The sequence below is a fragment of the Erinaceus europaeus genome, chromosome 6, assembly GCF_950295315.1.
Source record: "Erinaceus europaeus chromosome 6, mEriEur2.1, whole genome shotgun sequence".
NCBI classification, from domain to species: domain Eukaryota; kingdom Metazoa; phylum Chordata; class Mammalia; order Eulipotyphla; family Erinaceidae; genus Erinaceus; species Erinaceus europaeus.
This window is the reverse complement of record NC_080167.1, coordinates 21,815,498-21,830,528: the sequence shown is the minus strand read 5'-3', so window position 1 is coordinate 21,830,528 and position 15,031 is coordinate 21,815,498. Positions and strand designations below refer to the sequence as shown.

General features: G+C 40.4%; 2 gene segments (V, D, J or C); both read right to left on the bottom strand.

The window, feature by feature from the left end:
- Nucleotides 1-638, bottom strand: LOC103127137 (immunoglobulin lambda variable 2-23-like). The segment is given in 2 exon segments: nucleotides 1-410; nucleotides 547-638. Coding segments are annotated over 2 exon segments (471 nt in total).
- A 10,387-nt stretch (nucleotides 639-11,025) lies between these two features.
- LOC103127138 (probable non-functional immunoglobulin lambda variable 1-50) lies at nucleotides 11,026-11,824 on the bottom strand. The segment is given in 2 exon segments: nucleotides 11,026-11,618; nucleotides 11,722-11,824. Coding segments are annotated over 2 exon segments (450 nt in total).
- Nucleotides 11,825-15,031: the final 3,207 nt, after the last annotated feature.

Below are 15,031 nucleotides of genomic sequence, written 5' to 3'. Positions count from 1 at the left end.
TCACAGCTTAGAGTAAAAAGCTATAGATTTAGTCATCACTGGGGTAAAAAGTAGTTTTTGTTTCACTTCCCCACTGGCCTGGAGCACTGTGTCAGCACTGAGACTAGAATTCACAACAAAGCAATAATAATCAGCCTCATCCTCAGACTGGAGCCCTGTGATGGTCAAGGAGGCTGTGTTGCCAGACCTGGAGCCAGAGAAGCGATCAGGGACCCCAGAATATCGCTTGGTAGTTTCATATATAAGAAGCCTGGGGGCCATTCCTGGGAACTGTTGGTACCATTTTACATATTTTCCATTATTACTGTGCCCTATGTTGTTGCTGTTTCCAGTGCAGGAGATGGTGAGGCTCTGCCCCAGGTTCCCGGACACTGAGGATGGCTGAGTCACCACAGACTGGGCCCAGGATCCTATAAAGGAAGACACAAAATTAAATATTCTAAACATAACATTTATAATATATAATAAATATTTCTAATAAAGCAGAGGAAGCAGATCTCAGTGCATCTTCCCAGGACCATTTCTTTTGTCCCCATCACTATTTACCTCTGCACTGAATAAAGAGTGTTAAGAGGAGACAGGACCAAGTCATGATGGACATCTTCATTGTGACCTAGCTCTGATGCCCCAGAGGAATTAGAGCTCACTCTTATGTCTCTCCTTTCTCCTGTTTATATTTTCGGGGAGGGGGGGTTCATGCAAATAAGATCTACCTGTTTGATTATTCACAAGCTCCTAAGTCAGCTTCTTCTCCTTCAGTGTGAATGGGTCATGGGTGTGTGTGTCCCCAGGGAATGCTTCATTCACAGCTGTGGGTCATGATCAGTAGGCAGCAGGCAGGCAGGCCAGGTGATGCTCTCTGTTTTCATTAGTCTGAAAAACAATCTGTTCTCCACAGAAAGTCTTCTACTGCCCCCAAGTGTTCAGGACTTAAAGACCCATGACCCAGTGTTACAGGTTGCCCAGCAGCCATCACAGACACCCTCTGCCTAAACACTGCTCTGTTTATTGTTCATCTATTAAGTGCAGATACAGAAGCACTTTTCTTACTCTTCATGATTTCTAATCTTTCTGCTCAGGTGTGATCTCTCCATGGCTCCCTTGACAACTGAAAGAAGGCTAAATTCTACCTCATACTGGACTTAGATTAGGATTGAGTTCAGAGTAGTTACAGGCATACATGGCAACTTGTCTTCTGTTCAAAGCCTGGAGAATGTGCCCTGGGCACTCACCAATCTCTAACCAACTTTGTTGCCCTTACTCTCCTTCCATGTACCCTGGGACTTTAATAAAGCTGGACTATTCCTTTTTAGATGGCACTCTGAGGAGTTCCTGTGTATGGCAGATACCTCCCTACTGAGAACTATTTCTCAGGCATTTACATAAGTCCACATACCTTCATCTCACCAAATCTATATTTCTATGTATCACTTATTTATCTTCCAAATCCAGTTTAGGATGAAGAAGTAAATGAGAATTTAGACAAGTAACCACAGGTAATACCCCTGTTTCACTTGGATGCATGTTCTCAAGGGGAAAATGAGTCATAAAAATAATAGTATGTGTAATCTTGGTTGGGATGGCTAACAGAAGGCACTTTAAAGAAAAACATAAATAGCAACAACAGTAACAACCAACAAAGCAAACAAAACTCCAAAACTAACCCAGTTTAATTACTAGTAGTTCAGATCTAGGTGGTAGCTCTTGAATGTGAGCATTGAGTATGGCCCATGTTTGTTATGTACTAGGCAGGAATTCAGGCCCTACACATGCTAACATAAATTTTAAGTAATCCTTACATATGTGAAATATTAGGTAGCAAATGATATATCTCAGGCTCTATGCTCATAGTTTACCATTCCGTGCCTTGCTCAGTAAGTGCACTGATTCCAAATCTATATATTTCCCTCAAGCTATTTTATTTGTGATTAATAGTGATTTACAATGTTAGATGATTACATAGTGAATTTGTATACCACATCCACCACCAAAGTTCTGGACCTCATTCTCCCAAAAAATAGCATTTTCAATCATTGTAAACTTTCCTTACCTTCTGATGATATTCCTGTATCCTAAGGTTTTCAGCTGTGCATTTCTTGTCATGGCCTGTCATGGAGTTCTGCTATAGTTCCTTGCTGTTGGGAGGAACTCTCCTTCCCTGTGGATGCTCTCAGAATTAAGAAGTCAGCTAGCAAGAGTTGAGACAATGGCTAGAAGGCACATTACTATGATTAAGGTACCTGAGTAAGGGGAAGTAACAAGAGGAAGATCAGGGCAATATTCCCAGTGGTCATGATGATATCATTGGACATGATTGCTTAAACCTGAGCCCAGAACATGGCAATATACTTGCCAGTAGTACATAGTGTGTCTTAGTTTTGATATATACATAATTTCCTAATTTTCCTAATATTTTGGCAGGTGTGCAAGTGATTCCTGGTGTCATGCTTACATGATTCTACTGCACCCAGAAGCTTTGTTGTGTAGTAAGCATCAAGTTTGTCTAGTAATCAAGCCAGAATATCACCATTAGGCACTTATACCTCAAGGCAAGCTATAGTTCATTAGTTTCTACAAGTTTAAAGGACTATATATTCACAGATATATCTAGTAGTTGTTTCAGGTGACAGTGCCATTTTACCCATGAAAATTTATGTTTGCCTACTAGTCAACTGTGCTTATGGGTTATGTAATGAGAAATTAAGTTGATAGCTGCTCAGTAAGGACACGAGTTCATGAGAATTCCACCACAAAGAATCTAATATCTTTCTGATACCATCTATTTTGAATTCATTAATAGGTTAAGCATGTTAGGTAGCGGGGATCCTGACTGGAATCTTGAAGGCAGAAAATTACTTTATGTTCACTAAAATATAACCTATTTTTAGTAAATGGTAACACTTCTCCAAAGATTATATTGCTGTAATCCCTGAGTGAAACATTTTTAGAGTTGACACCACTGTATGTGTGCATATAAATATGGAAAAAATGGCTACTGGGAGTGGTTTATTCTTTATGCAGCATTGAGTTCTGCTAATAATCATTGTGGCAATTAAAACTGAAAAAAATGATAAAACTAAAAAATAATTCTGTCTAATCAACTTCACCTATTTTGTCTATTCCAACCTTCCAATTTAAAGAACAAATTTTGTGTCTGTAGTTGGTATCTACTGTTTTTTTTTCATTTTAGATCTATGTAAGTTATAAAAGAGAGGGAAAAGGAATATTTCAAATATATATCACACAATCAGTAGTAAGGGAAACAGAAAATATAATACTTTATTTTAAAAAATCATCAGCTGGGGGTAGGAGGTATGTCCCATAGTCCTCCTCTCCAAGAGGAGGTTCAAGATCAATTTCTCAAATCATTTCAAATCACACTCCCTCCATCTTTGCTAATATAATCTCCTCTTTGCTAATATAGCCTCATATGGTCTCCTCTTTTCTGCTTATGTGCTGGATTTCATGTCTTCATATTCTAGAAGTTCACTGGGAGCCTCAGGCATGAGTCTCTTTGCATAACCATTAAGCTATCTTCACTCAGCACTAAAAGTCTATTTTGTAAAGCTAGGCATTCTTTTTTCAGTGCAGGCTATGCAAAGTTTCTTTTTTAAAAGACTAGTGCTTAGTGGTCAAATTAAAACTCTGCTTTTTATTCTAGTAGATATATTCATTGGAGTTCTTCACACTAAATTGCCTATCTTAACAATAGTAGATGTTCCCTAGAATTTATTTTTGTATTTGCTTTTATTTCCTTTCTTTTCTTTTTTAAATTTGTGATTAATAATATGTTACAAAGCTATAAGGTTATAGTGTATAGCTCCAAGGGTATATCCCCACCCTTTCACCTCGAAAGATAACCACCATAATTTTTACAAGTCTTAGAAATAGTTTGTTTACCTCTGTCTTTTTTTCCCCTTATATATTAGATCTCTGGATTCCACATGAGTGGAAACTATCCAGTTTCTTTCATCTTTTTATTGATTTCACAAGACATAATCATCTCCAGTCCCATCCATTTTATCCCAAAAGACATAATATCATTTTTTTTTTTTTTGCGGAAAAGTACTTAGTGGACTATATATGCTATAACTTTGTTAACCAACTATCTTCTGATGGGCATTTAGGGTGTCTCCAATTTTTGAATATCATGACTAATGTAATTATGAATATTTGGGTGTATTATGTCCCCTTGAATTAGTGTTTGAATGTCCTTTGGATACAAATTCCCAAGTATTGCTGGATCATAAGGCAATTTCATCTTTATTTGGCTAACTAGAATTTCTAGACAATCCTTTTCAATCCCTTCTTGCTGGATTACAGTGACTAGGTCACAGAAACATTAATATTTTGCTTTTTGAAGAATCACTTCATTATCTGCCATAATATCAATGAAAATCAACATCTGCATCAATATTGTCCAATGGCTTCCTTTTCAGCAAAACCTCTCCAACAGTTTTATTTTTAATTTATCTTTACTTATTTATTGCATAGAGACAACCAGGAATTAAGAGGGGAGGGAGAGATTGGAAAGGGGAGAGACAGAGAGACACCTGCAGTCCTGCTTTACCACTTGTGAAGCTTTCCCTCTGCAGGTGGGGACCAGGGGCTTGAATCTGGGTCCTTGCAAACTGTAATGTGTTCCCTTAACCAGGTGCACCACCACCTAGCCCCGTACAGTTTTTTTTTTTAAGCAGTCATTCCAGGGTCAGGTGGTGGTGGTGTGCTTCATTGAGTGCACGTTATAATGCACAAGGAACTGGGTTTGAGTCCCCAGTCTCCACCTGAAGGGAGAAAGCTTTGCAAGTGGTAAAACAATGTTGCAGGTGTGTCTCTGTCTCTCTCCCTCTCATCCCCTTCCCTCTCAATTTCTGGATGTCTCTATCCAATAAATAAAAATAATTTTAGAAATAATTTATAAAAGAAATAGTCGTTACAATAACAATGAGGAGATATTTCACTTTGGTTTTGCTTTCTGTTTTTATGAGGGCTGTTAAGGCTGGTGTGTTACACATTTTATTTGCATCATGCTTATGTATATCTTTTTGAGAAACAAAAATATAGACATCAACTTTATATTAATTTATTTTTTGTTTTCTTAAGTTGAATGAATCTTTTAAATATATCATATATTAGTCCCATTGTACTCCATTTTCTGTGCTGCCTTCATTTTTTTTAGGATTTACTTTCAATTTCAGGAATCTTAAATAATGTTATAATTTTGTGATTTAGTTTTGTTCTTCTATAATTTTGTATAATTTCAAATAGAATTGCTTTCAAAATTTCTCTTAATGATACTTCAGAACAACTGCACAAAATACAGTCAATATTAATTATTTGTAAGTCATTAAACTTGGATTAACATGTTTTTTTGACTCAAATAGAATTTTTTATTATATTTGAGTTCCACATTATGAGTTCAGCATTTATTTGACTTAAATGAGACCAAGTGGCTTCCTATTATTAAAAAAAGAAACCCTCAAATAACGTAAGTTTTAAATGTGACTATACCATCCCCTTCTCCTCCTTTTATCTGAGAAAAATTTGCAGTCTGAGTCTATTAAGAGTCCTGTCAGTGAGCCCCAACAAGATAAGATTTCCCCTTTCATAATTGATATAATAATGCCTAACTGGTCTATTCACATTCAATTGTAAGTGCTTAATAATTTTATAGATTGACTTATTTATGAAACTCCATATGTCCCAATAATCAATATTATGATAAAGTATTAACAGAAATATTAGAAAATGATACTTTTTGTGTGTCATGATAGTGTTGCCTAAGATTGTCCATTGTCAAGTTGACTTCAGTGTGTAGTCTGCACTTATCTTGTACGTTCAGACAGTTTGCTTTATAGTGCTTTTTTGTTTTTGTTTTCATATACTCAGTTTGTCCTGGGATTTAAAGACCTGTCCTGTCCATCATGCAGCACTGATGTTCATTTCTCACAGTGAATAGCAGTGGCATTTCCATTGAAAAAGGGGAAAGTCTGTGGTGTGTTTATGGAAGCCCAAGCAAACACATTCCTCTTGGAAATTTGTCACAGTGCTCACACATTTAGATGGTAAAACTACTAGGGTAAGACCATAGAGGTAAAGCACACACTTTTGAACAAATTTAGTGAGTACCTATTAACTAGATTTACATTAAGCTAACTGCCTAGAGAAAGGGAGCTATAGATATAGTAAATATCACTTGGATATAGCAGGGTTTTTTTCTTACTTCCCCATTAACTAGGAGCACTGTGTGAGCACTGAGACTAGTATCCCAAACAGAGCAAAATAGCTAGCCTCAGCCTCAGACTGGATCCCAGGGATGGTCAGGGAGGCAGTGTTGCCAGAAGCATTCAGGGACTCATATGTTAGTATCAGTAGTTGCATACATTAGTAGTGTAGGGCCATTCCTGAGAGTTGTTGGTATCAAGATACAAGTTTTACATAAGCACTATGACCTATGTTGTTTCTTTTTCCAGTATAGAGCATGGTGATCCTCTGCCCCGGGATCCCAAACACTGAGGATGGCTGAGTCAGCACAGACTGGGCCCAGGTTCCTATAAGTAGAAAAGACACAGAGATCGACATTTTCCTCCAAGATGAGAAGCCAGATCCCCAGTTATCTCCCCAGGAACCCTTCCTCTGTCACCATATTTAATCACCTGAGTAATGAGAGTCAGCAGGAGAAGAAACCAAGCCATGACGGAGCTCATCACTGAGTTCTCTTTTTCCATGCCTCAGACTGAAATACAACTTCACCTCTATCTCTTCTCTTTCTGCTCTTCATTTATCTCAGAGAGGTAGACGCTAGAAGAAGAAGAGAGGTAGAGATCTTTCAAGTAAATGCAAACAATCCGGCTTTTGTTTTCTCACAAAGTCCTAAGTCAAGCGCCTCTGTCTCCAGGTGGATGGGCTCAAAGTGTGGACAATGCTTCCTTTAGAGCTGTGAGTCCTGATCAGAAGGCAGCAGGGAAATTAGGTGAAAACTACTTTGATCACACTGGCGTTTTTTGTTTGTTTGTCTTGTTTCTGACAGAATGAGAGACAAAAATATAGGGAGCAAAAAAGACATGCACAAGGAGAGAGCAGCCTAGAATGCTCCCAGTGAGACCATGAACTATGAGTTCAGACTGACAGCAATTCAGAGATTACATAGGCTCCTATGCTAAATATGAATATATATGGGCTCCAGGTTGGGTGGATGGGGTAGACAGTTAAATTTAGTCATGGATTTTTTTTTTCAATTAGGAAGCTACTTTCTGTTCTAATCCAACTTTATAGCCCCCCTTTCTTATTTATAAAAAAGGAAACACTGACAAAACCACAATTCCCACCACCAGAACTCTGTATTCCATCCCCTTCCTTGATAGCTTTCCTATTCTTTAACCCTATGGGAGTATGGACCCAAGGTCATTCTGGGTTGCAGGAGGTGGAAGGTTTGGCTTCTGTAATTGCATCCCCGCTGAACATGGCCATTGACAGGTCAATCCATACTCCCAGCCTGTCTCTCTTTCCCTAGTGGGGTGGTGTTCTGGGGAATTGGAGCTCCAGGACACATTGGTGTGGTTGTCTGTCCAGGGAAGTCTGGTTGGCATCATGCTAGCATCTGGAACCTGGTGGATGAAAAGAGAATTAAAATATAAAGCCAAACAAGTTGTTGACTAATCATGAACCTGAAGGCTGGAGTAGTGCAGATGAAGAGTTGGGGAGGGGGGTCTCCATTCTGTAAATAGCTAGTAGGCATATTTTAATTATATTTAAAAGGGCCTTACTGGCTATACTAGTTTTTTTGTTTGTTTGTTTGATTTTTCCCTGAGCCTGAAATCTGAAATGCAGGAGGCTCCAAGTTATTGTCTGGGGAGATGATGTCATGGCTGAAAAAAGGACCAGAAAGCTGGGTCAGGGAAGAGAGTATAGCTCCCAAATATGGGAAAGTTGTGTAAATATTGTTACCTGTAAACCTCATCAATTTGATGTGATCTGGGGCCCATATTCAGCTTATGAGCCTATGTGACCTCTGCATCCCTGTAGATCCGACTTCACATTTTGTGGTCATGAGTAGGAACGTTCCAAACTTCCCCAACATCAGGACCCATCTTCCTCAGGTGTCGCATAGAGTATCTTGTCCCACCTCCCTTCAGAGGATGGAACATTCTCTACCGTTGTTGATCCAAGTTGAGGACAAGGTCCTTGGGGGCCACCAAGGGGTTTGTCTTGTTCCTGACAGAGAAGCCCTCCCTTTTTCTATTTTGACACCATCTTCTCAGACAATATATTTGACCAGCTGCATGTTAGCTGTTGAGCTCAAGCAAAAACTATGTTAGTCATAGGCTCCTAGGAACATACCTAAAATAGACTTTCTCACTTCTTCCCACCCTAAGACTCTATTCTCGTTTGCTCTACTCCTATTTTTTTGGTTCCTGTTCATTAATCATTTTGTCCTACTTTATATCTTACCGCATTTCAGCCACAAAATTACAGACATGATTCTATCCTGACCCAATGAGCAGACAACCTCACCAATGTGTTCAGATGCTTCACCTCTCCAGAGCCATACCCAAGTAGAGAAAGATAGAAACAGGTTGGAGATATGGGTCAACCTGCCAATGACCATGTCCAATGAAGAAGAAGCAATTACAGAAGCCAGATCTCTCACTTTCTGCACCCCATCAGGAATTTTGATCCATACTCTTAGCAGTGGAGAAATGATAGGGGTAAGATGACCAGAAGGCTCTGAACTCATTCAGAATCTGGAAAGAGATGATGAAAAAGGAAGGGTCATTTAGAAATAGTAATAGGTATAGGTGTGACTTGAATACAAAGAGAAGACAGGACCATGGGAAAAATGGGCTAATATATACAAATACAGACAGATAGCTGTAGAAGTAATAGCTTTTTTTTCTTTTTAAAAATATTTTCATGTATTTACTATTGGATAGAGACAAATTGGATAGAAGCTGAGAAGGAGCTAGAGAGGGAAAGAGATAATCAGACACCTGCAGCTCTGCTTCAGCACTTATGAAGCTTTCCCCCTACAGGTGGGGATTAAGGGCTTGAACCTGGGTCCCTGTGTACTATAATGTGAGTGCTTAACCAGATGCACCACTAACTGGCCCCAACATTAATATCCTTTAACAGATGCTTTAAATATATTTTTTATCCTCTTTACATTCACAGAACTTCCAACTATTAGGGGTTAGGTTATTGATTCTGTGACTAATTTGGAGAGTAGAAGTAATAGTTAACCCGTATGTGCAACACTTTCATTTGGTCTTGGTGAATATATATATATTTGCCCCCAGGGTTATTGCTGGGGGGCTCGGTGCCTACACTGCGAACCGACTGCTCCTGAAGGCCATTTTTCCCATTTTGTTGCCCTAGTTTTATTTTTTTAATACTTTTATTTTTTAAAAAGATGCAGAGAGAGAGGGAGAGAGAGAAAAAGAGAGAGAGAGAGAGAGAGAGAGAAAGAGAGAGAGAAAGAGGCAAGAACACTGCTCAGCTCTCGCTTATGGTTGTGCAGGGGACTAAACCTGGAACTCTGGAGCCTCAGGCATGACAGTCTCTTTGCAGAACCTAGTTGTTGTGGTTATATTATCATTGTTGGATAGGACAGAGAGAGATGGAGAGAAGAGGGGAAGACAGAGAGGGGGAGAAAAAGACAGACACACCTGCAGACCTGCTTCACTGCCTGTGAAGCAACCCCCCTTCACCCCGCAGGTGGAGAGCCGGAGGCTTGAACCCAGATCCTTAGGCCGGTTCTTGTGCTTCATGCCACGTGCACAGAGCCAGGAACAGAGAAAAGGGAGACAGAGGCACCTGCCTCCCGCACAAAAGCTCTGTCTGTCCTCCCCGCAATGCTGGGCACCCCAGCCGAGGACACACACACACATACACACACACACACACACACACACACACCACCAGGCCAGGGGTTCAAGTCCTCAGCCTCACCTGCAGCAGAGGGGGGGGGGGAACTTCACAAGTGGCCAGGCAAGGTGGCAGTTGTCTGTCTGTCTGTCCCCTCACAGTGTCTGTCCTACCAAGTATGGGAGAGGCAAATTCAGCAGGAAGTGTCTCTTTCATTTGGTAGAGATGGAGATAAATTGAGAGATGAGTGGGAGAAGAGAAGAAGGAAGAGAGACACCTACAACTCTGCTGCACAGCTGCTGAAGCTTTCCCCCATAGGAGGGTACCAGATGTTCGATCCCAGGTCCTTGTACATGGTAAAGTGTACCCTCAGTTGGGTGTGTCATTGTTTAACACCCATACACTTTGTCCTGGGATTTTGAGTCCTGTTTGAAACAGTGTGCAGCACTGTTGTCCATTTCCCACAGTGAGTGTCCATTATTATATCTGCTGAGAAACTGACAAATCTGTGATCTGACTATGGAAGCCTATCGTAAAACCACTCATGACTCTGCTTAAAATTAAACAAGTGAGAGGTTAATTCATAAAATCACCATTAAAGTGAGCAAGTGGAAGAGTCTAACTAAGAGAAATGGAGGAAACCAAAGTTCTACCCGCTAGCTACTCACAGAAGCAAATGTGAAGAGATGAGGAGATACACCAGTCAGAGAACGCAGTGAAGGAGATGATCCCAAGAGACCAAAACTGCTCCAGGTTCCTGTTTATATAGTCATAATCCCCTGTACCCACAATCCCTTGTGCTACTGTGCAGATCATAGAATGCTCTGTTGTCAGGTTGAGGTCAGCAATGTGCTGTGTCCAACTTCCTATTGTCGACTGGTATACTGTGTCACAACACAAACCCAAGCAGACATACACTTTCTACTGGAACTTTCACCAAAGTAGTGTTTCACTGTAGTCACACAGTTCAGTTTCAGTTGAGAAAAATAGAAATAGTTTTTCCATCTAAATAGATATCGGGCAAAAAAAATATGACAAGTTAAGCAAAGAGTTTGTTGACAAATTCAGTGAGTCATTTTTGATTTTTCTTTTATCTTTTTTATTATCTTTATTTATTTATTGGATAGAGACAGCAATAAATCAAGAGAGAAGGGGGAGGTAGAGAGGGAGAGAAACAGAGAGACACCTGCAGTCCTGCTTTATCACCTGTGAAGCTTTCCCCCTGCAAGTGGGGACTTGGGTTCTGAACCTGTGTCCTTCTGCATTGTAAGGCACACTCAACCAGGTGTGCCACCACCCAGCCTCTTAAGACTGATTTTTCACCAAATAAAAGTTAGTGGCTAATTGCTTAGAGGGAAGGAGCTACAACATATGAACCATAGCTGAGATAATAACAAGTTTTTGTCTCACTCCACCAGTGGGCCGGAGCACTGTGTGACCGCCTACATTATTATCCCAAACAAAGCAGTAATAATCAGCCTCATCCTCAGACTGGAGTGTCGTGATGATAAGGGAGGCTGTGTTGCGAGATTTGGAGCCAGAAAAACGATCTGGGACCCCCGACGGTCTTTTAGTTGTACCATAGATAAGAGGTCTAGGGGTCCTTCCCGAGAGGTGCTGATACCATATTATATATTTTCCATTATCACTATGTCCTATGTTGTTGCTGTTTCCAGTACAGGAGATGGTGATCCTCTGACCCAGGTTCCCAGACATTGAGGATGGCTGTGTTACCACAGACTGGGCCCAGGATCCTATAAGTGGAAGAGGCACAGTTATAGAATCTCCTACAAGAAAAGGAAGCAGAACCCCAATCATCTTCCCAGGATCCTTAACTCTGGCCCCATATTTAACTACCTGAGAAATGAATGATAAGTGTTAGGAGAAGAGCAGACCAAACCATGATAATTCTCATAATTCAGTCTTCTTAATCCCTAAACTAAAGCAGATCTTCCCTCACATCATTGTCTTCTCTTTCTTCTTCCCTTTATAGATCTCAGAGAGAAAGCGGTCATTCATGCAAATAAAACCCATCAGGCTTTGATTGCTCATAAGGTCCTAAGACAAACCCCTCTGCCTCAAAATGGACAGGAGAAAAGCTTTGTGGTTAATGTTTTTTTCACCAGTGAGTGGAGCAATAGGCAATCCGGGTGTTAGTCCCTGCTTCAAACATTTTGAAAAACATCTATTGCCCACAGAAATAGTCCTCCAGCACCACCTGCTGTCTAGGCATTTAGAGACCACAATATGTAGAGCTGGGGAAACAACATAATGGTTGTGCCAATGATAGTTTGTTGTTGTTTGCTTGTTTACAAGAGCACTGCACATACCTGGACTATTGTGATACAGGGGGTTGAATTTAGGGCTTTGGATCCCACTCTGGAATGAAGTCTAATGTATAACCATTATACATTCTTCCTGACCCATTGAAAAGACTTTTGTGCCTTGGGCTCTAAACTCCCTGATTAAATCTCCAGAACCACCAGAAGAAGTCAGACATGAATAACACCCTGCTCTTTCTCTTTCTACCTCTTTATCTCTCTCACTGTCTTCCTTTCTCTCTATGTATCTTTCTATCTGTATCCGTCTTACATTAAAAATAAATGTAGTTCTAGGGGTGTGGTTAAAGAGCAGCTTAAAGATCACGCTCAGGATAAAAAGACAAAAACAGCAATTAAAGCAAAATACAAACAAACAAAACCCCGACTCTCACAGCACAGCCTACAAAGTCTGAGGATCAGGTGCGTACCAACAGACAAGTGGAAAGTGGCAGGCAGAACTTTGTATAACAGAGGCAGCTTAGTTCCTGAGCTACAGCTGGGGCATCTTGGGGAACCATCTTAATTTGTAGATACTGAGCTAAGGCAGCAGTTCAGGCTAGAATGCACAGTAGAGTGGTTAGTGACCACAACGAAGTCTGAAAAATGGGGAAGTGCAGCAAGACCCTGAGCCTGGGATAATAACTCAGACAGGAGTAGGTAAAGGAGCCATGGGAAACTATATCAAATCACCCACCACAGACTGAGGTTCCAGCTGAATCTAAGGTTCAATCACCCATTGAGGTTCCAGCTGAATCTAAGTAAACAAAGGAGATGCCCCCCCCCCCCCCCCCCCCGCAAATCACCACAAAAATACAACCAGAGCGCCACCTGCTGGTTGAAAAGCAGAAACCTCACCCAACAAAAATATGGAAATAAATACAAATATTCATCTCCATAAGGGTTGTGAAACATGCCTGAATGTGATTTCAGAAAGCTAATTATGAAGGCCATTCAGGACTCAATGTAAAACAAAACCTATAGACATATATTCCTGATGAACACTGACTCAAAATCCTTAACAAAAACACTGGCTAATTCAATCCAACAATATAAGAACATAATCCACTGTGACGAAGTGTGATACACTCTTAGGAATCAGGATTAGTTCAACATTTGCAAGCCAGCTATGTAATATAACACACCAACACAAACACAGATTTGAAGCACATTGTCTTAGAATCAATGCAGAAAACACATTTGCCATATTTCAACACCCACTTAAGAAAAAGATAACTCAAGAAATTACTGAACATAATAAAGGCTGTATATGACAAACCCATGACTAACATCATACTCAGTGGGGAAAAATGGAAACTTTCTTCCTAAAATCAGGAACTCTAAAATCAGAAACTCCTAAAATCACCGCTCTTACTCAGCATAGTCCATAAAGTCCTAGCCAGTGAAGTCAACTGAGAAATAAATGTCAACGGAATTCATATTGGAAAGAAGTAAATTAAACTACCACTATTCACTAATTACATGCTGTCAGACCTAGAGGATCCCAAAAGTTCTACTAGAAAACTACTAGAAATCATCAATACATGCAATTAAGTATCTATCTCTCTGGGAGTATGGATCCAGGGTCATTGTGGGTTGCAGAGGGTGGAAGGTCTGGCTTCTGTAATTGCTTCCCCGCTGAACATGGGTGTTGACTGGTCGATCCATACTCCCAGTCTGCCTCTCTCTTTCCCTAGTAGGATGGGGCTCTGAGGAAGTGGAGCTCCAGTACACATTGATGGGGTCGTCTATCCAGGAAAGTCTGGTCAGCATCTTGCTGGCATCCAGAACCTGGTGGCTGAAAAGAGAGTTAACATACAAAGCCAAACAAATCGTTGAACAATCATGGACCTAAAGACTGGAATAGTGTAGATGAAGTGTTGGGGGGTATTCCCTGAATGCTCTTGTGTATTTCTGCTTTCAGGTATATATTTTTCCCCTAGTTTATGGGCACGGGTGATGTTGTTTTCGACAGGTTATGTTGTTTTCAATGGGCTGTCTTCACGGGCGGGTAACAGACGACCAGGGACTCATAGTTGAGCTGTAGGCAGTATCTCTTTATTCATGCAGGATGCAGCACAATCTAAAACGAGCTAAGCTAAACTCAAAGTACAGTACTGTAAAACTCACAATGCTGTCTTTATATATACTTGCCAAGTAAGGTGGAAACAGGATGTGACATAGAGAGGGTGGAGAGAAAAGTGACTGGTAAAAATCAGAGTGTGACAAGGAGGGGGCAGATTGGGCGAGAATCCTATCACTGAACCACAAATGCCCTGGAGGGAGAGTGGAACTTGTTAAGAGTGGTTATGTAAATAGAATGAAGTGGTTATGTAAATAGAATAGTGTTAAGCAGGGGGGATTTAAACCAAATGAAACAGAAGGGGTCTCATGCATACCAACAGGGTGAACCTATGCTCTATCTCAGGGGACCTGGACTATATCTAGGTTTGGGGACTTTATTGGGGAGTGGAACACCTGGAATGGAATTAGAGAATACTATGATTTTTCTATACACAAAAGATGAGTCAGAGGAAAAGGAACTGAAGGAAGCAATTCCATTTACAACTGAACCAAAAAAGCATAAAATAAACCTAACAAAGGAAGTAAGGGGACTTTTTAATGGAAATTAGAGGACATTGTTAAAAATAACAAAGGATGACACAAACAAATGGAAAAACATTGGAAGGATAAATATGATTAAATTGACTCCTGTCACGGGGTCTCCCAACTAGTTCAGCTGGTAGATCATGAGACTCTTAAAATGACTCCTATCTTAAACTTAGAGATTCACGGGAGTGCAGGTGGTACACCTCGTTGAGTGCATTTTAGACCCCAGTTCCAATGCC